Source organism: Podarcis erhardii, assembly GCF_964252035.2.
Source record: "Podarcis erhardii genome assembly, chromosome: 1".
Classification (NCBI taxonomy): Eukaryota; Metazoa; Chordata; class Lepidosauria; order Squamata; family Lacertidae; genus Podarcis; species Podarcis erhardii.
In genome coordinates this window covers 80670128-80697066 of record NC_138497.1, presented here as the reverse complement: position 1 = coordinate 80697066, position 26939 = coordinate 80670128, and the positions used below count along the sequence as shown (strand labels likewise).

Here is a 26939-nt window from a genome sequence, read left to right as displayed (position 1 = left end):
CTGTTTTCTAATGGCCTTTATCTCTTAAAACGCTACCTCAAAAAATCCAGATATATATGGAGGTTGTGTTCTGAGGTAAGCACCTTTTTCAGCATGAAAGGTATGCTGTATCACCTACGAATTACTTTTAAAGAAATTTCTCTCATGTGTAGAAACTGTTTCTAATGGGTTTCTCTTTTTATCCACACCTGTTTCTTGGTACAAATAACACTAACTGTCTTATTGCTTGTGTTGTAATGTTCTTATTTGTTATCAAGCAAATCTGCGTTTTCCAAAGATAAAACCATGCTCAAGATGGTTTACAACATATAAAAAATTACATAGCTGCAAACATAACAAAGGTGCTCACAAACAGTAAACAAAATGTCAAAAAGTACACAACCAAATTACCCTGCCTGGGAGTGTTTTATGTGTTCCTTTTTTTGAACTTAGAGATACGTCTGAGGAACTAGCTGGTAAGTGTGTGTGGGTGTTTGTGTGTTGCATGTGTGTTTAGGGAAGTTTTTAATGTTTGATGTTTTGTTGTGCTTTTAATTCTGTTGGAAGCCACCCAGAGTGGCTGGGGAAACCCAGCCAGATGGGTGGGGTATAAATAAATTATTATTATTATTATTATTATTATTATTATTATTATTATCACCATCATTATCATTATTGAAGTGGCAGGCTTGGCAAAGTGCTCTTGCTCTTCAAGTTCATTCATGATATGAGTGTCATTCTGCTCTAATCTTCTGTGCAGGCAGAGGTGGTGATGGGGTAGCATTAGCAGTGAACGAAGGCCGTCCTCATATGGGAATTATTACTGGAACGTACTTGCTAACCAGAATTTGCCCAGCTCTACTATTAATTACTGCTGCACATAATGCAGACACAGCTAGCTTAATTTTAAGTCCTCTGACACCTTTGGGGAGAGGCTGAAATTTCCTCCCAGCTAGGCTTGGATCCACCTTTGCTCATCTGCTTCTCATTGACCACAACTCTTTGGGTTCATTCTGTGCACCATTCACCCAGGATGTCTCCTTTCCAGCATGGTTGCCTCTCAACCAGTTCCATGTTACCTACAGCTTTAGGTCTTCTCTGGAAGACAAAAGCAGACTGAGTCCCCCCCCCCTTCTCTTGCAAGGAGGCTACACTGAACAGAGTTTCTGAGTTCTCTGCTGCTTGTCCCCTCTTCCTTGGGGATGCCCACAACATTAGATGAGCTGGAGGCAGGGAATCCTCCTTTCTCTCTCCTTGCATTTCTCTTTGCTTGGTATCGCAAGGCAAACACGACTGAAAATTTGACAGCATGTCTCTTTGTTTGCTGCCACAAGCATGCTCTGTTACCTCTTGTCTCTCTGCTTGTAATGCTCAGTCCTGACATAAACTTTGAAGGTGTACAACTTTAATTTCCTTCTCCCAGTTTAAGCTGTCCCATGTAGAAAAGGGAGAAAGCAAGCTCTTCCAGTAAAGGAATTCAAAGAGCAAAAAACAGGAAAGTTAGAGAAAAAATCACCTCCTTTGTCCACACCCCACAGTCATGCCCACTGCCCTAGACATTGGCGCATGCTCCATCAATAGGGTAAGTCAGTCACAAGCTGTGCAGCCTTGTCTTGAGAAGGCAAAGCGACACTGACCCCCGCCCCCTGGCCACTGCTCACAAACCACAAGTGAGAAAGGCTATATGTACAGGAATTATTATTATTTTTTTTAATAAATATTTATTAAGGTTTTTAAATATAAATGCACATAATAAACAATCTTACTTCTTTTACAACAATTTCAACACTTCTTTGGACTCCCTCACGTCTCCCGCTCCCATTTACATCGTTAAAAATTTTTTCCAAACAAATTATCAACTTGTTTACAATCTCATGTCCACTCATTCAAATATAATCTAGCACTTCTTCCAAAAAAATTTATATTTTCTTTAGTCTCACTTATCATCAAATTTAGATCTAGTTTAGTGGTGACCAGTTTTTTATAATCTAGCATCCTTCTTAACATTCAACCAGATTACAATGTTTTTGTAGATACATCTTGAATTTCTCCCAGTCTTCCTCCAATTTCTCTTCTCCCAGATCACGGATTCTGCCGGTCATCTCGGCCAGTTGCATATAGTCCATCAGCTGCATCTGCCACTCTTCCAGTGTGGGTAGATCTTGGGTTTTCCAGTTTTTTGCGATGAGAATCCTTGCTGCCGTTGTTGCATACATGAAAAATGTTCGATCCTTCTTTAACACCTTCTGGCCGACAATGCCCAGAAGAAAGGCCTCTGGTTTCTTTGTGAAGGTATACTTAAATACCTTTTTCAGCTCATTATATATCATTTCCCAGAAGACCTTCACCTTAGGGCATGTCCACCAGAGGTGAAAGAATGTTCCTTCGTTTTCTTTACATTTCCAACATTTATTATCAGACGAATGGTATATTTTGGCAAGTTTAACTGGGGTCATGTACCATCTATATATCATTTTCATAACATTTTCCTTCAGAGCATTACATGCGGTGAAGTTCAGCCCAGTGGTCCACAACCTTTCCCAGTCCTCAAACATAATGTTATGCCCAATGTCCTGTGCCCATTTTATCATAGCCGATTTAACCATTTCGTCTTGTGTATTCCACTTTAGCAGCAAGTTATACATTCTAGATAATACCTTGGTCTTTGGTTCTAACAATTCTGTTTCTAACTTCGATTTCTCCACCTGGAACCCTAACTTTTTGTCATTTTTAAAAACTTCTTTAATCTGAGCATAATGTAACCAGTCTCGCACCTTATCCTTCATTTTCTCCAAACTCTGCAATTTCCAATTGTCTCCATCTTTCTCTAATATTTCCCAATATTTTGGCCATTTGGCCTCCATATTGGGTCTTTTTCGGGCCTTAGCTTCCAGAGGTGAAAGCCACCTTGGAGTTTTATTTTCCAATAAGTCTTTATATTTTGTCCAGACATTAAACACTGCTTTCCTGACAATATGGTTCTTAAAGGCCTTATTGATCTTAACTTTGTCATACCATAAATATGCATGCCAACCAAAGGCATTGTTAAAACCTTCCAGGTCCAACACGTCAGTGTCTTCGAGAAGTAGCCAGTCTTTTAGCCAGCAAAAAGCTGCGGCTTCATAGTACAACTTTAAGTCTGGCAGGGCAAAGCCCCCTCTTTCTTTCGCATCTGTTAATATCTTAAACTTAATTCTGGGCTTTTTGCCCTGCCAGACAAATTTAGATATATCTTTCTGCCACTTCCGGAAGCACTCCGTTTTGTCCACAATCTGTAATGTTTGAAACAAAAACAGCATTTTTGGCAATACATTCATCTTAATAGCAGCAATTCGGCCTAACAAAGAAAGCTTCAATTTTGTCCAACTATCCAAGTCTCTCTTAATTTCAGACCGACATTTTTCATAGTTATCCTTGAATAGACTCAGGTTTTTTGCTGTTATGTTTACCCCTAGATACTTTACCTTTTTAACCATAGTTAATTCTGTTTCTCTCTGAAACCGTTCTGACTCTATGTCTGTCAAGTTTTTTCCCAACACTTTAGTTTTCTGTTTGTTTAATTTAAATCCCGCCACCCGACCAAAGTCCTGTATCAATTGTAATACTCTTTTCGTACTAGATTCTGGCTCCTGCAGGGTCAAAACTAGGTCATCTGCAAAAGCTTTAAGTTTGTATTGTTTCGCTCCGACCTGAATCCCTTCCACCAACCGGTCCCCTCTAATCATATTCAAGAGCACCTCCAGAACCGAGATAAATAACAAAGGGGAAATCGGGCAGCCTTGTCGTGTTCCTTTTTCAGTTTTGAACTCTTCTGTAACCACATTGTTAACTATCAGTTTGGCCTTTTGTTCTGAATATATTGCATCAATCCCATTCTCAAACCCCCGTCCCACTCCCATTTCTTTCAAATTTCCCTTCATGAATTTCCAAGAAATATTATCAAAGGCCTTCTCCGCATCTATGAAAATTAACACTGCTTTTGTATTTATATCTGTTTGCAAAAGTTCCAAAATGTCAATAATGTTCCTAGTGTTAGCAAACATATGTCTACCTGGGAGAAAGCCTGCCTGGTCTTTATGAATTACTTCATTAAGAACTCTTTTAAGTCTACTTGCCAAAATGTCTGCAAATATTTTGTAATCCACATTCAGAAGGGAAATGGGACGATAGTTTTTGAGTTGTGTCTTTTCAGTTTCAGATTTTGGTATCAATGTGATGAAAGCTTCCTTCCACGATTCCGGCGCCTTCTTCCCTTCCATAATTTCATTACAGACCTCCATCATTGGTTGGATCAGATAGTCTTTTAATGTCTTATAATACTTGGAGGTCAAGCCATCTGGCCCTGGAGATTTGCCCAGTTGCATGTTCTGAATAGCTTGTTCAATCTCTTGTTGTGTTATTTTGTTATTCAGGATTACTCTGTTTTCTTGTGACAACTTTGTTAGTCCATTTCTTTCCAAAAATTGTTTAATCTCAACCTCATCTTGCGGCCCTTGAGTGTATAATTTTTTGAAGTATCTCTGGAAACACTTTCTAATTTCCATGGGGTTCTGAATATTTCTTCCTTCAATTTCTAGGTTTGTAACTGTATTTAATTTCTGTCTCTTCTTCAACTGCCAAGCAAGCAGTTTCCCACATTTATTCGCCGATTCAAAAGTTTTTTGTTTCATTAATTTAATCTTCCATTCTATTTCTTGGTTTATCAATTTGGAATATTGTGCTTGGTATAATTTAATTTCTCTCAGAATCGGCTGTGACTTCGGGTTTGATCTTAATTTCTTCTCCAATTCTTTAATTTTCTGCAAGATCTTATCTTTCCTTTCATTTTGTGTCCTTTTCTTTACGGCGTTCTGTTGTATCCTGTATATGTACAGGAATTACACACAGGTGAGCACTGGGGTAATAAGAGACTAGCTGAAAGGAAGCAGGCAGACATATCCTTGGGCTTTTAGTTGCCGTGCTGTGCCGCCACCACTCCGGAGCTGCACACCCTTAGGCTTGTTACTGAACAAAGCGGCAGCACCTCTCCTTTGTACCCTTCTTCAGACTGAAGAGTGCTTCTGATGGCTGCTTCTTTTAGTCATGTCTGAGGGTGCTCTGGAAAAGGAGAGCTCCTTGGAGGTTAGAGGTAAGGATCAGACAACGGCACTCAGACTGGTACATGGTCTGTTCTGTCAAAAGCACACGCGAGCGAGGGGCTGGAGGGTTGGATGAGAGGGTGACATTGTGCAACCTGTTCAGTTCCTGTCTTGGAACTCAAGTGAACTAAGCTGAAACAGATTCTTGCATCTGAATTTTAAATTCAGAAGTGTGGAGGCTGAGTCTTGTTGCCTTTGGAGCAGGGAGTTCCAGGTCCATGAAGGCTTTCAGTGGTGCCTCTAGGCAGGAGCACCAGACACTCAGTTTTCATTTCTTTTTAAATAAAGAAAAAAAAGCATTTTTTTATCCCTTCTAGAAAGTTATGTGGTAAAATGTGCAGTTACCTTTGAAGTTTTTTCCTTGAATGTGAGTGTTGTGGCTACCTTGTATATTTTTTCTGGTACTGAGGAATGCTTGCTATTGGACAGCATCAGTGTGTGATCTCCATAATCAAGGCATAGTGATGGCAAGCATAAAGTTGTTGGGGGTGGTTGTGTCTCTCAAGTTTGTGCTATACTATGCTGCCATTTTCTATTATGTCACATCCCATGGCAGCCATTTTGTGATGGATTCCCTCAGCACTTTCTCAAAATGTGAAGTGTGTCCACTAGACAAAAACAGTTGGCAACCCCCTAGTCTATGTATTTATTCCCTCCCCCACCAAGCTGGATTCCCTTTAGTGTATCCTCTGTTCCCTGTTAGCTACAAGTTAGAATTTGCATTTATATTGCACTATTGGCTATTGAACACCACACATTAGATCAAGTGCTGTGCACTTTTATGGCCAACAGCCTACAAGAATAAACAGATTGGTCCCAAAGGTGTCATGCCGGCTTTTGCCTTTGTTCTGCTGCTGCAGACTAATAAGATTGCTGTTCTGGGATGACTCTTCTTAGAAAAGGAGGCCCTTGAGTTAAGTTGTGGGTTGACATAGCAGACGACACAGCGATTTCTCCAAGTAGCTCTTTATTTCGTAAGCTGGAATAGAACTGACTGCAAACAGCTCAGCCGGCCTGCTTTTATAGGCAGCCGGCTGTCAACATTGTAACAACAACAGCCCAGAGTTCCCGCCTAAAATAACTGACGCGGACCTGAGGGAAAACTATCAACAGACCTGAGTGAAAACTATATACAGTATCCCCCTGCTGGCCCAGGGTGAAACTTCACTACATAACACCCCTCCCCACCGAGATAAGGCGTTAGTTACAATCGTAATGGTTTCCTTATATACAGCACTACGCGTAATGGTTCAATTAGGCACAAAAGCATATCGGTTACATTTCTCATACTTAGACCAACAGTGATACCTGTCCAACAACATAGTCCTTTAAATAAGTTGGGCGCTTGGGAACTCTGCCAGACCGCCGGGGACTGGTAGCCAAGTCCGGAGGGCCACACAGTTCTTGCTGAGGCTGTGGTGCGACCCTAGATGGTGTTGGAACCAACTTCCCTGGATCCGCTGCTGTGGGTGGAGCCTCCGCAAGTGGAGTGGTCTGAGTCTGTGGTAAGTCTGGCAGACCCTCTGAAGCGGCTTGGTTCGGCTCCACGCTGGCAGTTTGCGAGGGAGGTGTAGGTGGAGCCTCGCCATCTGTAAGTGTCTCTTCTGGAGCCACAGGCGCAGTTGGGGGCACCTCGGTAGTGTCCAAGTCCCCAACCCTGCGCCTAAGCTGGTCTATGTGCCGTCGCCACAAGCGTCCGTCTTCGAGTGCCACCTGGTACGAGCGAGGTCCAGTGACTCCCACTACTGTGGCTGGCACCCAAGGAATGTCCCCCACATAGTTCCGGGCAAAGACCTGGTTTCCTGGGACAAATGACCGTGGCGCGTTGGCACAGCCTGGGGGTTCAGCCACGGCAAAGTCCGGGTGTAGCCGGTCGAGCGGTGACCTGAGGCGGCGGCCCATAAGCAGTTCAGCAGGACTCCTCCCTGTGGCCGCATGAGGGGTGATGTGTTGCACGAACAAGTATTCGGCGACCCGCTCATGCCAGTCTCCCCGGTCCAGGCGCGCCAGTGCCTCTTTTGCTGAGCGCACCATTCTTTCCGCTTGCCCGTTGCTGGATGGATGAAAGGGTGCCGTTAGGGCATGGCGGATGCCCAGTCCCAAAAGATACCGCTCAAACGTGCCTGACGTGAACTGTGGTCCGTTGTCAGAGACAAGGACATCAGGACACCCATGCGTTGCAAACAGGCCTCGCAGCACCCGGATGACAGCTTCGGTAGTGGTGGAGGGCATCAGGGCGACCTCCAGCCATTTGGAATAGGCATCCACCACTACCATAAAGGTCCGGCCGTGAAAGGGGCCAGCCAGATCAATGTGCACCCTCGACCAGGGTGTCTTTGGCGTCTCCCAGGTGTGTCCCTTAGCTGCCGGTGGTGCAGGCCTCGACTCTTGGCACGCTTGACAGGCGGACACCCAGGCAGTGATGGCATCGTCCATATTAGGCCACCAGACGTAACACCGAGCCAACGCCTTCATTTTGACAATTCCCGGGTGGCCAACGTGCAGAGCCTCCAGGACGCGCTGACGGAGTCCCTGGGGAATCACGACGCGGTCTCCCCACAGCAGACAGCCGCGATGAGCTGAGAGTTCATGTTGTCTGGTTGCGAAGGGCTGGAACTCCGATGCAAAAGGCCCTTGTGGCCACCCCCTCCACACCCAGTTGAGCACCCGGCTGATGGTGCGATCCTGGGCAGACGCGGAGGCCACAGTGGCAGCTGATACAGGCGCTGCCGGAAGATCCTCAATCAGAAGGAGCGATGAAGCTGGAGCCGGGTCTTCCACAAATGCTGGAAGAGGGCAACGGCTGAGGGCGTCGGCATGGCCCATCGATTTCCCCGGGCGATGGATGAGCCGGTAGTGGTAGGCAGCCAGGAAAACAGTCCATCGCAGCATGCGTGGCGAGAGGACCGGTGGAGTTGGACGATCACCGGCGAGGAGGCCCAGGAGTGGCTTGTGGTCAGTGATGAGGTCAAAAGTCCTGCCATAGAGGTATTCATGGAACCTCTTCACTCCAGCCACAAGTGCCAATGCCTCCTTGTCGAGCTGGCTGTAATTCCGTTCCGTCAGAGATAGTGTCCTGGAAAAGTAGGCGAGTGGTGCTTCTCTTCCATCTGGAAAACGGTGACTAAGGACAGCACCGATGCCAAAAGGTGAGGCGTCGCAGGCAAGGACCAGCGGCCTGGATTCACTGTACTGTACCAGCACACTGTCTGATGAAAGGAGAGCCTTAACCGCGTTGAAGGCCGCCGTCTCCCGATGACCCCAGGCCCAAGGCGTCTTTGTACTAAGGAGTCGGTGAAGAGGCTCAGCCACTGTGGCTTTGTGGGGCAGGAACATGTTATAAAAGTTCAGCAGCCCCAGGAATGCCTGCAACTCCGTCTTGTTCTTTGGGGTGGGGGCCTGCTGGATAGCGCGGATCTTGGATGTGGTCGGGTGAAGGCCGGAGGCATCGATAAGATAGCCCAGGAACTCTACCTGTGGAACGGCGATCTGGCACTTCTCCCTCTTTACCTTGAGCCCGGCCTCTTGGAACCTGGTCAGCACGGCACGGAGGCGCTCGAACAGCTGCTGGTGTGAGTCTGCAGACACCAAGACGTCATCAAAATATGGTACCACGCCCGGAAACCCTTGCAGGAGACGCTCCATAAGGCTTTGGAAAATGCCCGGAGCCACACTCACCCCGAACTGCAACCGGCGGCAACGGAATGCCCCCCGGTGGGTGACGATCGTCTGGGCTTCAGCAGTGGCATCATCGACTGGCAGTTGTTGATAGGCTTGGGCAAGGTCCAGCTTAGCGAAGACCTTACCCTCACCCAGGGAATGCAGCAGGTGTTGGACAACAGGAACCGGATAAGCGTGCTGCTGAAGTGCCTTGTTGATCGTGCACTTGTAGTCAGCGCAGATTCTCACTGACCCATCTGGCTTGACAGGTGTGACGATGGGGGTTTCCCACTTGGCGTGGTCAACCGGCTCCAAAACTCCTTGGGCGATCAGTTTGTCCAGTTGTTCGTCCACCTTAGCCTTGAGAGCAAAGGGAACCCGGCGTGGCTTTAGCTTGATGGGGGCGACTTGTGGATCAAGGCTAAAGGAGATGGGCGTACCTGTATATTGCCCCAAGGTGCCGTCAAAAACCTCGGCAAAGTCTTTGAGCAGACCCTCAGTCTCTGCGTTAGAGATGCAGTTGATGCCGGTGACTTCCAGGCCGAGGGCATCAAACCAGTCTAGCCCTAGGAGGCTTGGCCGCTGACCTTCGACCACCACCAACCGGAGCAGGCCCGAAAAATCCTTGAAGGCAATCCGGAACCGGCCAACGCCTACCACGGGAATGTCGTTTCCCTGGTAGTCTCTCAGGTGTACGCGGTGAGAGTCGAGTTGCCTTTTGGACACTCTGGGTACCAGTCTTTTGATGGTGCTCCACGACACGATGGACAGGGCAGACCCGGTGTCGATCTCCATGTCACATGGAGCTCCTTCAATGAGCACCGTGACGTTCAGCTTGCGTCGCGTAGGCGAGTCGGTTTGGCCAATCGTGGTTCCAGACGGGCAGCGGCAGTTGGTGAGAGCGAAACAACTTTCCTTGGCAGACTGGAGTGAAGGCTTGGACTTGCGAGTTGATGAAGGGGGGGTGTCAGACGGAGCCGATCGGCAGACCTTAGCGATGTGGCCCCTTCTGGAACACTTCCTACAGATGGTGTCTCTGAATCGACACTTGGCACGGGAATGGTTGCCTCCGCAGCCGGCACATTCCGGTTGGCCCTTGGACTTCTGTTGGAACTTCCTGTGCTCCCGCTTTGTCTGGTGCACGTCATCGCCTTCACTGGAGGATGCCTCATCACTGCTGGCCTCTTCATGATGCACCGGAACTGGCTTCCTAGCAAGACGCGGGCTGCTGCACTTGCGGATCTCCTGGGCGGAGCGTTCAGCAGCTTCTGAGGCCACAGCCTCCTCAGTGGCTTTCTGCAGCGTGAGGTCTGGCTTGGCGAGGAGACGTCGTTGCAGATGGATGTCCCGGACCCCGCAGACGATTCGATCCATCAGGGCATCGTCTAAGTCTCGGAACTCACAGTGCATTGCAGCCTGTCGCAGGGCGGTGGTATAGTTGTTGATTGACTCCCCCTCTGCCTGGTTCCGGTGGTAGAACGCATGGCGGGCAGCAATCTTGGACGGCTTTGGTGCGTAGTGGTTGCGGAGCTTCTCTTGGATCGTGTCCCATGGTGTTGCCTGGACTGCTTCGGGCGCAACCAATGCTCGGGCCGTCTCAAACACCTCAGGCCCACAGAGGCTGAGGAATAGGCCCCGCTTACGATCCTTTGATACTGCTGTCAGCTCGTTGGCTTGGAGGTAGCAGTCGAACCGAGCGAGGTAGGAATCCCATGATTCAGAGGCTGGCGCAAACGGCGGTAGAGGCACAAGTGAAGCCATGATTCCGATGCCGGCGTGAAGGGCGATGGATGGAACACAGTGCTCTAGCCAGAACAGTCAGCTCTGAATTGGTTCTGTCCAGTGATTTCGCTCAGTGATTTCGCTCTGTGATTCAGCTCAGTTCAGAGGCTGGCCGCATCTGGCTGTGCTCTGATGTCCATCCATCCCATCCTCGTCGCCAGAGTTAAGTTGTGGGTTGACATAGCAGACGACACAGCGATTTCTCCAAGTAGCTCTTTATTTCGTAAGCTGGAATAGAACTGACTGCAAACAGCTCAGCCGGCCTGCTTTTATAGGCAGCCGGCTGTCAACATTGTAACAACAACAGCCCAGAGTTCCCGCCTAAAATAACTGACGCGGACCTGAGGGAAAACTATCAACAGACCTGAGTGAAAACTATATACAGTATCCCCCTGCTGGCCCAGGGTGAAACTTCACTACATAACAGTTTGCGTCAACAAAGGGTGCTGATTTTGAAGATAGCAGCCTGTAAAGCACCTGTGTTTGGAGCTTAAAGCAAGAAGAAAGCCAGTGCTTTCTGTCCATTGTTTTCTGGTACCCCCCCCCCTTCCTTCTCTCAAGAAACTAAAAGCTTGGTACCTGTCTGCCGATAATGGTTTTCCTATTAAAAGCTTAGCAGCCTGGCAAGATAGGTCATCGGGCAAAAGTATATGGGCATTTCGCCAGTACTGAGTGGGGCTGAATTTGGTCCCTTTATTGCAGAGCACCCACCTCTCTCCCAAAAAAGTCAGTACTTTCTGACATTGGAAGTAATTGCGTATTTGTAAACAGCCCGTTGCTGCTTTGGCTCATTTGCTCTCACCTTTTGTTCATGCCTTAGCAAGGGAGCCTCTCTGCCCAACCAATCATCCCAGCATCTTTCCTGCTGCTATTCATCAGGACAGTGACTTGGTACCTAACATCTCTGAATTTTTACAGGGTCTATTGTGAAAGCTGACTTCTGTTCCCAGGGCCAGGGCAGTACCCAGGGCAATTTGGGGGGGTCACTCCTCTGATGCTTGCACTTGCACTTGCCCTGAAGTTTCTTTGTGTGGGTTTGCAGTTGCAGTTTGCCATTTTCTCCAGCGGAGAATGCCATAATACGAGGCACTCAAAGATCACTAATGAGTTTAATTTTATGGCCCTTCATTGGCCTGTTGCTCACTGTTTGATTGCCCTGTTTTATTGCTCTAATTATATTGTTAATCGAGTTTATTACTTGTTTCCCCCTCTCTCTCCTTTTTTGATTAAATGTAGATTTATGTCCTCCTCGCCATCCACCATACGGTGTTCTCACTCTTTCCATAATCTGACCATGAAACTAGGACTCTGGATACTTCCAGTGTCACTGTTTTCGGGTAGGATAATTCAGGCTGTGCAATTAAAGCTGACTTGGAGCTCTTGCACAACAAACCTGCTTCCCCAAAAGGTCAGACTTTTTATGATAAGGAAAGTGATGGGAAAATGTGAGATTAACCCTTGCTTGATGCAACACTGTCTAAATCTCCCCACAAACAAATCAGGATAAATGTTCATTAAATAGACAACAACCTCTTAATATCTCCACCAAACAAATTGGGCTGAACGCTCATTAAAAGGTAAATTGTTGGTACCCAGATGAACTTTTTGGAAAATAAGGATATTTTTGAAGATATCCAGCAGGTTTTGTGCTATTAGTAGAAAATATAAGAATAGGCAAGGATTCCAAGGCAATTGATTCTTTGCAGAGAAGTGGGGCAGGGGAAGGGATTTGTATTTTCAAATTTGGATATCAATATATTTGTTGTAAAATTGAAAAATGATGGGGGGGGGAAGATTCTTTGCATCTTAAGTTAGGCATAACCAGCTGAATGTGTGAGTTCCTAGTTTCAACAATAGTTTTCAAAAGCTTCCTCTACGTCCTTGTTTTCCTCTGCTTACAGTCAAGAATCTACAGCAGAAAATAAAACTGCATTATGACCAGTTCAAAATGTTGGCCTATATTCACTAAATTTGAAAATAGGTATTTTCAGTGTATGAAATTCCAATATTGTTGAGATCTTCAGGAGGGGAGAAAAATCTTCCACATCCTTATTGTCTGTTAATGACAGTAGCTCTTGGCTGTGCTAGTTATTTACTGTATATCCATATATTTGTAATGCCCATCTGCACTAGTTATATCTGGTATTTGGTGTTGAAAAATGTTCTGATTCTGGGGAGGTTACAATTTGCCTGCTTCAGCTTGGCACCTAGGAAAAATGAATGTGGGGCGCATACTTGAATGAGTAATGGTGAATGAATGAGTAATGGTGACTAGCACGACTAACTCTGGCAACCAGGGCCGGCCCCAACGTGAGACAAGGTGAGGCAACCACCTTGGGTGACAGGATCCACAGGGGCATTAGATCCTGATGTAGATGTATTAGGCTGGCCCTGCCAGCCACTTGTGAATTTCATTGCCCTTGGTGTGCCTGTGTAATTGCCCTGCTCCAGTCTCACTTTCAACTCTTTTTGAAAGGCCAGTAGATAGTTGCACCTGCTATTCTTGCAATTCCACAGATTTATTTTGGATTGGATGTGCACAAATATACAATATGTTCACGCAATCAATATTGCAAATGGGTGCAACTGCAGTTTTAGTGTCTTGCACAGAAGTTAGAATTCTAACTATCCCTACTGCTGCAGCAGTTACTAGGAGAAGCTGCTGAGTATTTTCTTTCCCTTACCTGCTGAAGATACGGAAATTCCACTTTCTGTTGTATCTAGCAATAGGAACAACTGGGGGGGGGGGAGAAGATAATTTTTTTTGCATAAATGTGTTACCAGGTTTGTGTGTGTTAGATTACATTGAGAAAGGCATCAGGACACACATTAACCTCTCCCTTTTGCACAGGACTGGCCTTCACAAACCCCAGTGAGCAGCTACAAACCCCAGTTTGTATATAGTCTTGTAATGACTCCCATTTCCTACTTGCTGGGAGGAGGCGTTTGCTAGTTTTGTCACACAACTGTAACATTTCGTTCCCTCTACCTTCTTGGACCAAGCAGGGCTCTGGGCTCTCCACCTTCCCTTCCTCAGAGCTTTGTCCTGCATGGTTCAGGGAAAAGGAGAGTTTTATTTCCCAGCAGGGTGAGTGGGATGTCAAGATGCATCCAAGTGGTCACTTTAGATCCCTGCGTCTTTGCACCTCTTTCTCGCATATGTCTTTAAGCAGGTGGCCAGCTGGCTCCTTGCATTGGCTTCATTCTCCCCAGCGATCTGGTGCTTAAAATAGCACCAAACCTCAAGTCATTATCCTCCTTGGGGGTTCCCACCTGGCTTTGCCTTTGGGTAGAACTGTCTTTAGACTGGTCAGTCTTTTCCCTTCCGCTCTGATGAGAACGAGACTGGCACTCCCTTTAGAGAGGATTGGAGTGTGTAGGCAGCTGCAGGAACTTGGCAGATCTACCCTCCTTTCCCCCAAAAAGAGTTTTTAACACACTCTTTCACAAAACGTATACAACTCTTATTTGACCACTAAAAAAATGTTTGTCACAAGAAACTTTCTTCAAGTTTCTCTTCCGGGGGCAGTTTCTTTCTTTTTTTAAAGAGGCAGCTAGGAAAGCAGAAATAATTGTTAATAATTGTTCCCATCCACTGCACTTCAGAGAGATGCCAGTCTCTGAAGGATCCAGCCTAGCGCAGGCTCTACTTCCCATCTTCCTTGAGTATTCTGTTTTGCTTTTCCTGGCTGAAATGTGTCCTTAATTATGCCTTTTGTTTGCCTTGATGGGTGGGATGCGGGTGGCGCTGTGGGTTAAACCACAGAGCCTAGTACTTGCCGATCAGAAGGTCGGCGGTTTGAATCCCTGCGACGGGGTGAGCTCCCTTTGCTCGGTCCCTGCTCCTGCCAACCTAGCAGTTTGAAAGCCCGTCAAAGTGCAAGTAGATAAATAGGTTCCGCTCCAGCGGAAAGGTAAACGGTGTTTCCGTGCGCTGCTCTGGCTCGCTAGAAGTGGCTTAGTCATGCTGGCCACCTGACCCAGAAGCTGTACACCGGCTCCCTCGGCCAGTAAAGCGAGATGAGCGCCACAACCCCAGAGTCGGTCACGACTGGACCTAATGGTCAGGAGTCCTTTTACCTTTACCTTGCCTTGATGGAGGACAGAGAAGTGTGTGGATGTGTAGAAACTAGCCTATCTAATTCACATTTGTTGGCTTGTCCACTTTTGCGTCTGACCCTGCCCACCTCTGGCCTGTGGCTGCAAGAAGGTTGCGCAGAACAGAATGTGGCCCTTGATTTGAAAACAGTTCTTCCCTGTTCTGGACTTGGGACTGCCTGCCTTATCTTCATTCTTGACCTTTACCTTCTGGTGTCTCTCGAACATCCCCCCGCTAAAGATGTACAGTATCTGGCAAATGCTGTCATAATGGCATTTCTACACTACAGACTGATACATCTTTCTATATCAATTTAACTGTCATGGCTTCCCCCAAATAATCCTTGGAGTTTGGTAAGTATGCTGGATATTTTTTTTGGGGGGGGGGATTTCCAGAGGAGAGGGGAAAGGAGAGAATTTTAAAGCAGTTTAGTATGACCAAAGACAGCTGCATATCTTAATGCAGTGTATATTCCTGGATATTTTTATTATCTACTTGGCTCTTTCTTATTTTATCCCTATTTTTAGCATCTGCTTTCTCTTTTCACCTTGTTATACGTGCACAGGGACTATCCTTCTACTACTCTACCACCAATAATCTCCAAAAAGTGCACCAGTGTTGATTGCTGATTATGCCACCACATGGAGTTTAAAATGCTTTGTGGTCTTCCCGCTTTTCCACCCAGCTTAGCTTTTATCCTATTCGCTTTCCAAGTCCCAGAATTTGGAATCTTGTTCTTAGCAGTATTGGACTGAGCTGTAGTCCATGCCTCCGGGAAAGAGAGCAGCAACAGCAACAACAACAGCTGGTGTGCTGTGATTGACAGGATGATAAGGTGACTGGGCAGGCTGAAAGAGGATGGGAACAAGCAATTCATTTTCTTCCAAGAGGAAGAAGGTGTGACTTGAGAGCAGTATAGTGGCTGGAAAGTGACCATGTGCCTAAATGTCCTGGAGGGAAAAGGGACTTATAATGGGAGAAGACAGATGCAACACCATATTCAAATTGGCCTCACCACACTGAGGCCACAACTGTCCCATACATTTAAAGCACTATTGTACCACTTTGTAACAGTTCTGGCTTACGTTTAGGGCTTTAAAGGTCAGCACCAACACTTTGAATTGTGCTCGGAAACGTACTGGGAGCCAATGCAGATCTCTCAGAAAACCTCAACTCAGAATTTGCGAAACAGACAAAGCTGATGCCTGTCCCTAATAAACATATAATCCTACAGAATAATACAAGTATTCCAGTTCTTCTGATTATGAGTCCAGTCTTTCTGTTCTTAGCATTATTCAGAGAACTTTCAAGGCCATACAGTACAGAAAATAAAAGGTCCTAGCTGGAAAACATATATGTACCTTTTGAGTCCCTTGTAGCAGGTATAGCCATGGCTTTTTGAATATAGTCTTCCTAACACTTTAGTTGTGTAGGTAACCCAAACTTCTAGGGTAAAGCTCTCTTATAGTTAGATGCTATTGCTGACATTTGTCATAACAAAAAGAGTGCCTTATTCATATAAAATATTTTCTGTTCGCTCCAGAATTAAATTTCTGGAGCCCAACTGTGAGAAGGCAGAATAGGGCAGGGAATAGCATTACAGGGTTGGGATGTTTGTACTTGGCTTCATAGTGTGTAATTCTGCCTTATTGCAAAAGCTTTCAGAAAGAAGGGCTATGCCTTTGTCTTCAGGATAATGTCTTGCTCCTTAATATCAAGGCCAGGGGATATGAGTGTATGTGAAGAAAACAAAGGATTTGTATCTGAATCATGTGGTTGAAATTGCTTGGTTTCATTTCTTCAAGCATTAAGGAATATGATAAATGATGTTATTTGAATGTGTGTAATAACCTATTAATGAATGGAATTTCATTTAGAGCTATCAAAATGGGAAACACCATAATCATGTGGTTTCAGGGAGGGAAAAACACCAAATTGTCAGTTCTGAAAATACTCCATGGGGAATCCAGTTGCAAAAAAAAATCCAATCAAAGGAAGAGGTTGTTATGAAGTGAGAGTGCTGCATCATTAGCAAGCAAAAAAGAAAAGCCAGGGTAAGAAGTAGGTAGAAATTTTCTATGGAGAGAGGAGAAACCACTTTCTCTGCATTTTGCAAGGGAGTATATATATGAGAAGGGACGCGGGTGGTGCTGTGGGTTAAACCACAGAGCCTAGGATTTGCTGATCAGAAGGTCAGCGGTTCGAATCCCTGTGACGGGGTGAGCTCCCATTGCTCGGTCCCAGCTCCCGCCAACCTAGCAGTTCGAAAGCACAAAGTGCTTCCGGCGGGAAGGTAAACGGCGTTTCCGTGCGCTGCTCTGGTTTGCCAGAAGTGGCTTAGTCATGCTGGCCACATGACCTAGAAGCTGTACGCCAGCTCCCTCGGCCAATAAAGCGAGATGAGCACCACAACCCCAGAGTCTGTCACGACTGGACCTAATAGTCAGGGGTCCCTTTATATATGAGATGCTGGATTGCTTTGATGCATTACCCCCTCATGGGGGTGATCATGGCAATGGAAAACAACTCATAGCAATGTTAGCTTGTGCATTTCGTGCAGCCTTGTCTATGGAAACATGGACATGTTCGTTAAAATCAGAGGTGTAGGGGCAAGATTCTGTCTGTGATATGCTGAGCTTCAAAAATATTACAGTGCATATCTTAAGGCCCACCACAACTGTAGGAGCAAAGCCCCCATCCTTGTCCTGCACCTTTGAGTTAGCTATAATAATAATAATAATAATAAATTTTATTTATATCCTGCCCTCCCCAGCCGAAGCCGGGCTCAGGGCGGCTAACAACAATCAACAATCAAACAATCAGATATTCACACATTCTAAAAATATTACATTATAAAAATCAATTAAAATCAAATTAATGGCAACTAATTAAGCAAGATTCTAAGCAGGTTGCCAGAGGAGGGAGTCAGGCTGCGCCCTGACCAAAGGCCTGGTGGAACAACTCTGTCTTGCAGGCCCTGCGGAAGGATGTCAGGTCCCGCAGGGCCCTAGTCTCTTGTGACAGAGCGTTCCACCAGATTGGAGCCGCAGCCGAGAAGGCCCTGGCTCTAGTTGAGGCCAGCCTAACCTCTCTGAGGCCTGGGACCTTGAGGATGTTATTATTTGCAGACCGTAGGTTTCTCTGTGGGGCATACCAGGAGAGGCGGTCCCGTAGGTACGAGGGTCCTAGGCCGTATAGGGCTTTAAAGGTGGTACCTCGAGTTACAAACGCTTCAGGTTACAAACTCCGCTAACTTGGAAGAATTACTTCGAGTTGAGAACTTTGCCCCAGGATGAGAACGGAAATCGTGTGCTGGTGCCACAGGGGCAGCAAGAGGCCCCATTAGCAAAAGCACGCCTCTAGTTAAGAACAGTTTCAGGTTAAGAATGGACCTCCAGAACGAATTAAGTTCATAACTAGAGCTACCACTGTATGTGCAAGGATGTGATCTTTTGATCATCCTGCTGTTTTTCAAGCCTATCCATATCTCAGTGTGAGCAGGAGGGATTCTTGCCCCCCCCCCGCCCCCGCTTGACTTGGAATAAAGGCAGTTGGTCTTCCCAAACCTCGTATAGAACATTGAAAGGGTGGAATGAGCAAAGTTTCTCACTCATTTGCAGTCCTCTCCACAGCACCAGTGTGTGTGTGTTGTCAGAGAGAGAGAAAATGCAGTTGCCAGTTGCAACCTGGCGAGTGCATTTGTGGACCCGTAAATAAAAGGAAACTGCTGCAGTGCTTTTAAAGTTGTCTCAATTCACCCTCTTCCCTTCTACCTTCACTTGCTGGGGAACAAGAGGCAGAAAAAAGTAGATAGAGATGAAAATATTCTCATTATAATTATTCCATTATTAATTGGAATTCTGAAAAATGCCCAATACAGCTACAGTACGCTGAACTACTGAGAAGCAGCCAGTTGCAAAAAGTGTTTATTTTATTCATTATTAATGCAAATGTTGCATTTCCATGTGAACACACAATACAAAATATGTTCCAGTGTGTTTTCTCTGCAGGATGCCTGGATGATTGCCAGAGGAAGCACAAACTAACCTCCTTCCAAATGTTTTCCTTTATTGGACTGAGAAGTAGAAAGACAACCAAACCTATTTAGTTCTGGCCAGTGTGCTATGAAAGGCTGTGTGCTCTTAACTTGGCTGTCCATGCTGGAAGCCACTGAGGCAACCCTGCATCTTAGACGGGCAGGGAGAGGGGAGGAAGGGTGGATTCCATATACAGTACAGTCATACCTCGTGTTACGTTTGCTTCACGTTGCGGATTTTTAGGTTACGAATGCAGCAAACCTGGAAGTGTTTGCTTTCAGGTTCGCCGCATGCACAGAAGCAATCTGTGCGCTTCGCACATGCACAGAAGCACTCTATCGCACTTTACACACGCACAGTAGCGACTCTCTACTTATGGACTTTTCAGGGTGCAAATGGCACCCCAAAACGGATTACAATTGTAAGTAGAGGTACCACTGTAGTTAATCACACAGAGCCTTAAATAATTCTGTACTGTTGTGTGTACTGCAGATAGGGAACATGTGTACTTTCATAAGTTGTTGGACTTCACCTTCCATCTTCTCTGACTGCTGGCCAGGCTGGTTAGGGCTGATGGAAGCTGGAGTCCAACATCTGGATGGACACAGATCTTCCATCCCTGAGGTATGCTCTTCCACCTTCTTCTAGTGATGATCTGCTCTTCTGCAGGCTAGGGACAAGAATGAACATTGCGAGACAAACTGCCACCTTAGCTACTCTTGGGAATGCCGCTGCCACAGTTTTACTGACTATGGCATAGATTGAGAAGCCTGAGTTAGAGAGACCTTCTGTAAACTTACCACATCTTCTTTGCACTGGCAGCTATAGCACTCCTGTAGTTCACAAAAGGCATAAAAAAGAAGGACCTAATAATTTTATAGTTGGGAGCTTTAAATACGCCTGTACTTTTTGTTCTTTAAAAAAATGTTTAGGGGTAGGTACTCTCATTTCCCTACTCATATTGAAACACTGCCCCTCAATGAGGTCAAACTTAGATTCACAAAATGTTCAGGGTGTGCATACCCCTGCGTACCCCCAGAAAAAAAACACTGCCTCTACCTAATTTCTGTTCTCACATTTCTTTTTTTAAAGAAGTAACTTCTGCATTGTGTATCCTTAGTTTTTTTTTTTTTTGCTGGTACGACAACTGAATTATTTGAAACTCTCATTGGCAAGTCATGGTCTTTGCATTTAATTAAGCAACATTGGATAGGCTTTTTTTTAAAAAAAAAAAAATCTCTGTTGCCTGATTTATTTGAACTTGCTGTGGCTTCTCTGATGGCTTACCCTTTCGGTTTCCATTGCATCCAGCTAGTTCTACATTGTGAGAAATCACAAACTGAGAAGCTATAGATCAGGGGTCGGCAACCTAAGGCCCATGGGCTCCCGCCGCCTGCCCGGTTGGCTCCTGTGCGCCGCGCTAAACCAGCACGGAGCAGAGCCGGGACCACCTTTCGCGACACTGGCTGCAGGAAGCTGCCCACACCTCCTCTGCGCCAGAAGGAGCACCGGCAATAGCGTTTGCGCATGTGTGCGTGTGCGCGCACACACTCCGGCCCACCGTGGCATCTGCGGGACTATGAACCAGCCCAAGCCACAAAAACTTTGCCGATCCCTGCTATAGATAGATATAGTTTTATTTTTTAAAAAAAAACAACACATTTTTCTATTGGTACACTCAAAGTCATTTACAATCCAAAACAAAATGATATAATGGGCTTGACAAAAAAAGGAAAAGCAGGCAAAAAGGAAATAAGATGATGCAGGTACCAACTGTTACAAATTGTTGTACTGTGGTACCTCTGGTTACGAACTTAATTCGTTCCGGAGGTCCGTTCTTAACCTGAGGCGCGCTGTCACTAATGGGGCTCCCGCTGCCATGCTGCTTCTTCTTGCATCCCAGAGCAAAGTTCGCTTCCGGGTTAGCAGAGCTTGTTACCCGAAGTGCTTGTAAGGGGGACGGTACGTAACCCGAGGTTCCACTGTACAAGATTTACATAGTGACCATTCAGAAAGGAGGAGACATTTGAGAGGAAGAGCCAAATGGCAGCTCTTCTGAAATGCACACATTGCAAAGATTAGGAAACAAAACTTCTCCTTGCCATATATAGCCATTCTAACTGAATGGATGAAAAGGTGGTTCAGACATGTTGGCTTTGTACTAATTGCTTTAATCTTTATTCTGTAAACAGGATGGCATTCAAATGTCTTATCTGATTTTGATTTTCTCTGATGTCTGCTTTTCTTACTTGGTACCATGTCCACTTCTTCGAAGTTTGATGAGAGTTTTTAAAAATAACACCCACACCTAGATTATACTATGGAGTAGGAGGAGGAGGAGTTTGCAGATCTCCTCCATAAGCAGATACTAGGGCTTATGTCTTCTTTTTCTTCTGTAGATGTGACATTGTCACCTAAGTTACCCATATAGAAATTGTTGGAGCTCAGGTGAACGGGGTTTACTGATCAGTCAACAAAACTTAACTTCCTTTTCCTTGCCTTTCCATCTTGACCTTGGTATTTGATTGTAATGAGCTTCATGTTCTAATTTTGAAATAAATCTTTACTGAAGTGCTTTTTCAGTCATAAAAAAACACACACAAAAAAACTTAACTTCCTTTGTCATGCGTAGGCTTAACCACAGCTGGTTTCCCAGCCACTGTATCTGTAGTTGTGTCGCAGTTTTCAGACAGGTTCGAAATGACTCATGGATTTCCACACAGCAGCCACTCTCATCATCTCACCCTGGATTTCATTGCAGTTCCATCTTCTCTTCACTTCAGATGCTCATTGACTGTGTGTTTTATGTGGTATGGGTATCCTATGTTGAGGCATTGGGGAGGACCTTTAAAGGGAGCAGGCTATAGTTCTGAGTCAACTGAAACTGGATGGGTTGGGGAAGGAAAGGGTGAAATTCATCATGGACCTAATGGTTTTGAATACAGATTCTTTTACTGCACAGTTCAAAATGCAAAATAAGCAACTGTGGTTTTAAAAAATAATAATAATGAATGACTCTGATCAAAGGCAAAGTATCAGTTACACAGTCATCAGCAGCTTTTGGGTGACTTTGATAGTGGCCAAGAACACTCATAAATGAAGGAATGGCAGATGAAGATGATAGACTTTTCGAAGTTAGTAGACCTGACTGGAAGAGTCCGTGACCAGGAGGATGAGGAGCACCAGGAAGAATGGAAGAACTTCAAAGATTATTTACTTAAATATGCTAAGATAAATTAATTAGAAATACTTGCAAAAAATAGATAGGCTAAGGATTTAAATATGTGAAGCTATAGAATATTAGGTTTAAAGCAAAGATGAAAAGAAACAAAGATGTTAAGAGGATTAAGTAAATTTTATGAGATTCTGTTTTGGAAAACCGTTACAATGATATATATTGAAATTCAGTTAAGGGAATTTGAGGAAGTCACTTAACAATGTTAGTAAGATTGGATTAAGTACAGTTATGATCTATGTTTGTTTGTTAATTTTGGAAAATTGATTTTAAAAAATTGGAAAAAAGAATACTCATAAATGAAAGAAACATGCCGTTCTTTATCCAAAGTGTGCAGTGCAAACTTTTGATACCCATGGTGTGCTTTAGTATTTCATTACACAGTTGTAAAATAAGTTTTGCAGCTGGAGCTAAATATACTAAGGGTAGAATTCAGTGTTGCACTATTACAAGCATATCAGCTTCCCAGATTGAACGACCCCCACCCCACTCTCCTCCCCCGTGTGCTGTTCCAGAGCTTCTCCTGTAACCCCCAGAGCCAATTTCAGGAAGTGCTTGGGAGGGAAGAGAGGACGGAAAGCCCCATTGCACAAGTGACAATGGTGCATTAGGCAAATCCTTCCCAGAGTCTTTACCTATAGATCTTGCTTTTGTTGTTTAAGTGCAGTTTACATTAATAAGTCTGCATACTTCTGCACACTCCTGCCATTTGGGTTGAGACATGGGTAAATGGACCTGCCTCTTGGATAATGTGTGTCTAGTGGCTTTTGCTGGGGAGGGCAGAGGTCCAGTTCCAAGTTGGAACAAGTCTAATGCAGCACAGTACAAAAATCAGCTTTTTTGTGGGTGGGGGTGTCTGGACTCTTTGGAAATGCTGTGATTGACAGTATGCTACAAAAATTAATTGCACCTGCCCTTCTAAAGTCTGGACTGGGGACATGGCACAAACAATGGATTTTGTTGCATTGAACAGTGTAATCTTGGGAACGGAGTATGGAAACGACTCCTTTAATGCCATGTTCAGACTTTCCACCGAGATCACATGACTTCAGAATCTCTGCAGACTAAGTGGTCTAGACCTTTTAGATTTCATACAATTTTGTGAGAAGGGAGCTTTTAGATAGGAAGAGACTATTGGATCATTCTTCTGGCCCTTCCCACAAGGCCTCATAGCTTCCTCACCTTGTGCTCCAACATCCACAAGTTGAGTGTAAGCCCCTCAGGAGGGGAGTTCTGCGCATGGAGACCTCTCCTTGTTGGTTATGTTGGATGGGGCTGATAGAAATTGTAATCCGAAACATAAAACCATAGTTCTAAACCGAGTGCAAATGTTGGGCCATACCTACCCCTCCTCCCAGTTTCAGTGCTCCAATCCTGGGCTCTTTAGACCACTGTTGTTTGTTATGTCTAAGCAGGCAACTCTGCCCCTCTAGATTTTACTGGACTACAACTCCCATCAGTCCCAGCCAGCATGGGCAGTGGCCAGGGATGATGGAAGTTGTAGTTCAGCAACATCCAGTGGTCACCACGTTGGCTATGTCTCAACAAAGATATTAAAATTGGGATCAAAGTGTGGTTTCAGATGGGAAAGGGGAAGTGTGGTTTAAAGACATCTAGATCACAGTGTAACAGTTGGACTGATCTCTTGGAGCCATTCTGTGCCCTCAGTTCCTTGCAGCTCACAGTTACTAAAGGACAGTCTTGTCATCTCTCTCTCTCTCTCTCTCTCTCTCTCTCTCTCTCTCTCTTATAAAGGGCCTAAGAGGGCTGCAATTCCTCCTGACACGGAGCTGCTAATTAAGATCCTGGGTCACATTTTTTTATTCTGCCCCTTCTCAGTTCATTTGCCAGAGCTTGACAGCTAAATAGTTTGCTTCCTGGGGCCCCTCCTGACTGAGCTTGGATAATTACTGCCTAATGAGGGCACAGATTGCATCTGTGATGGGGAAGAAACATGACCGGAGGTAAATAGATTTCTCTCCCCGCCCCTGCAATGGACAATTTAGGGGGCAGACATCAGGCTATTTGATGAAATGTTCAGCAATGAAGAAACATATGACCAGGAGCCTGCTGTGCATCTACTGTAATTAGTGTTTAGTTTCCCATTCTCTGCTTATCACGACAGTTTATGGACATAGATTAGGGCTGAATGCATATAATAAAAATATTTCCGTTAAGAGCATATAGTTATATTGGTGGGGCATCTCAGATTGGATATAGATACACCATTCTCAGAGAGAACATAGCTATGCTGTTCTCAGAAGGGGGGGCGTCTCTTTTCTGCAATATTGAAGTGGGTCAGCTAGTTCCTGTTTGAAACGCAAGGCTATATTTTTTCCACTTGTGGTAACGAAGAGGCAGAGGCTGTTCCCACACCAGAGTGTAGATGTGTACATGACTCACTGTTTTCATAGGTGCATTTGTATGCCTCCATCAACACATGAGCACTTTCAGTTTGATGCATCTGAAATCTGTCTTGAGGTTTTCCCATCCAGACTAGTGGGTGGTGCTTGACGGGTTGTACTGCCACTGCTTGTTGTTGCCTCCTCTGCTCAGTTAGTACTTCCTTACCCACTAGAAACATGAAGTCATTTGGGAGCATGCCTGCAGATATTTAACTGTGTGTTTGTGTGTGCATGCACCTTCTTTTTCTTTTTTAAGGTTTTTTTAAAAATATGTATATAAGTTTCATGACATACCAGATTTGCGCAAAAGAACAGTCAATTTTTAAAATTACAATAGTAATAGTGCATGCATCGCTTCAACTCAGGAAAGGACTTGAAGTTGCTTGCATGAAAGGCTGCTTCTTCCTTTCTTCCCCCTTTCCTTTCCTATCTACAGTCATACCTCGGTTCAAGTTGATCGTTTTCAGGTTATGCTCCGCGGCAACCCGGAAGTAACGGAACGCATTACTTCTGGGTTTCGTCACTCTCTCATGCACAGGCGCTCAAAATGACGCCATGCGTGGAAGCGGCAAAACATGACCCGTGCATGCGCAGATGCTCAGACACTTGTTACATTGTACTCAGGATGCGAACGGGGCTCTGGAACGGATCCCGTTCGCATCCAGAGGTACCACTGTACTGTATCTGCAAGGGTGTTTTTCACTTTTTAATAGAGATGCTTTGTGTAAGAGCAGTTCTGCACAAAAGAGCTGTTTTAGCAATGAAAATATGTGAATGTACCTTCATCAATGACTGGTGGAAAAGGGCAGGCTGCAGCCTTTCCTTTGGGCCGATGGAGACAAAATGGAAGTAGGGAGTGCCACAATAGATAACACTCAACGAAATTTCACCACACATGTAAAATAACCCCCTCACACAATGCACTTACCACTTGTCTACGGTTAGGTAACATGTGGTTTCGTATTGGATTTTCTTCCCTTATTGGATTATACGAAGATCAGGAAAATTTGAGTTTAGTGCAGGGGTGGGGATGTGGGCTTCTACCCTACTGATTAGCAGCCAGACCTATATGAATGTTAAAAAACTTCATAGGTTCTAGTGGGAGTCTGGTATTTGATGGCCGATATAGTGCCTTTCCAATGCAAATCCCTAGTCCTGTCTGTTTCTGGAAGCTATCTCTTAGATGTCCCTGGGGCAACTGTTGATAAATCTGAAGCCTTTGTTGTGAATTTTGGTTTCCTGTCTGTGATACTTTCATGTTAGAATTAATATTTGCTCAGGCATCTCCTTAGTGGAATATGTTCAGAAAGCCAGGAAAGCTGGATTAGTCCCCCACTGTGTAACCAATCCTTTCTCCCATCCTTCCACACCGACTGAGTTAGCTCATTACCATTTCTCACAACCTTGCATGGCAAAAACAATCAGTTTGAGAGAGTCTTGGTGGGGTGGCAGGTGGGGGAGAGCGCATGGTTTCCGGTCCCTAGAAATGGGGAAGCCGGGTTCTGGACTAAAGGACTGTTGTCGTAACACAAGGCAGAACATTTGTTTTTCAACTTTCCTTTATTTGCAGGAAGTAATGAGTATCTTTCCTCTTTCAGATATTTCTGCCTAGCAACCACCCTCTTTAAGAGAGACCCCTAACTACTTGGTTTTAAATGAGTTTCAGGCTTACCAGTGTAGGTTTTTTTGGGGGGGGGGGAGGGCTAGAGAGCTCTAGGCTAGAAAAGATGTTGGAATGTCTGTAGATTCAGATACATTCTGCCAGCTGTGTAGAGAGTATCCAGATTCACTTGGTTGCTTCAGTCAGGTGACAGCATAACCGACAGATTGAGGCTTCCTACAGGACGCACGAGCATGGCTCCTGTGAGGTATGGCAACTGCTTTGTAAAAAGAGTGCTGGGAATTGCGCATGAGTCACAATTAGGCATCTCAGGCACTTTTTGTTTTGTTTTGAAGACAGAAAGTTAGTTGGGGGAAGGGTCCCAGGTTTAATCCTCAGCATCTCCAGGTAGAGCTGGGAGAGACTGCTAGTCCTGAGCTAAACGGACCAGTGCTTTGACCTTGGTATAATGCAGCTTCCTATGTTCTTCTGTCTGCTCTTCATGGGAAAAAAATAACTAAGTCCTACTGTTCTAGTCTGTGACCTCTTCTACTCTCAATGGATGGAGAAGTGTTTTTATGCCACACTGGATGCCAACTTAATGCGATCAGTGTCACGGGCTTTGGCAGTTACTTAAACATCACTGCTTGTGCGCCTTAATTGAGATTCAAAACTGTGCAATTAACTCTGTCCTAATAGCTTTGCAGAATTTCCCTAGCCTGTTGTGGTGTAGGATACTAGGGCACAGCAGGTGTCCTATAGCCCACTTAGTCAAAGTGGGGTGTCAAATCACCTAAACTTCCTGGGAGGTTAATGCCCTTGAAGAGGAAGTGTCATTGGGGTCCATGTCCATCACTGCTAATCTCCCACCGTTTGTAGCTAAAGGGCACCCATTCAACATCAGTCATGACCTGCTTCAGCACTGCCACTTCCGTAGCTTGACAGCTGTCCTGCTGGGTTAACAACAGTTTCATTAGTGCCCTGCCAGCCTGCAGAATGACTTG

The 26939-nt window shown here is 45.2% G+C and overlaps 1 protein-coding gene across 5 annotated transcripts in view; it reads left to right on the top strand.

The window, feature by feature from the left end:
• B4GALNT4 (beta-1,4-N-acetyl-galactosaminyltransferase 4) overlaps window positions 1-26939 on the top strand; it is a 175980-nt gene that overhangs the window by 50649 nt on the left and 98392 nt on the right. Inside the window, exon 1 of one of the 5 annotated variants that reach the window (XM_081875217.1) lies at window positions 4929-5107. The exons of the other annotated variants lie outside the window; for them this stretch is intronic. Within the exon in view, the coding sequence (XP_081731343.1) occupies window positions 5062-5107 (46 nt within the window). The 5' untranslated portion in view covers window positions 4929-5061. Of the gene's footprint in view, window positions 1-4928; window positions 5108-26939 lie in introns of those variants that run through there. 5 annotated transcript variants of the gene reach the window in all.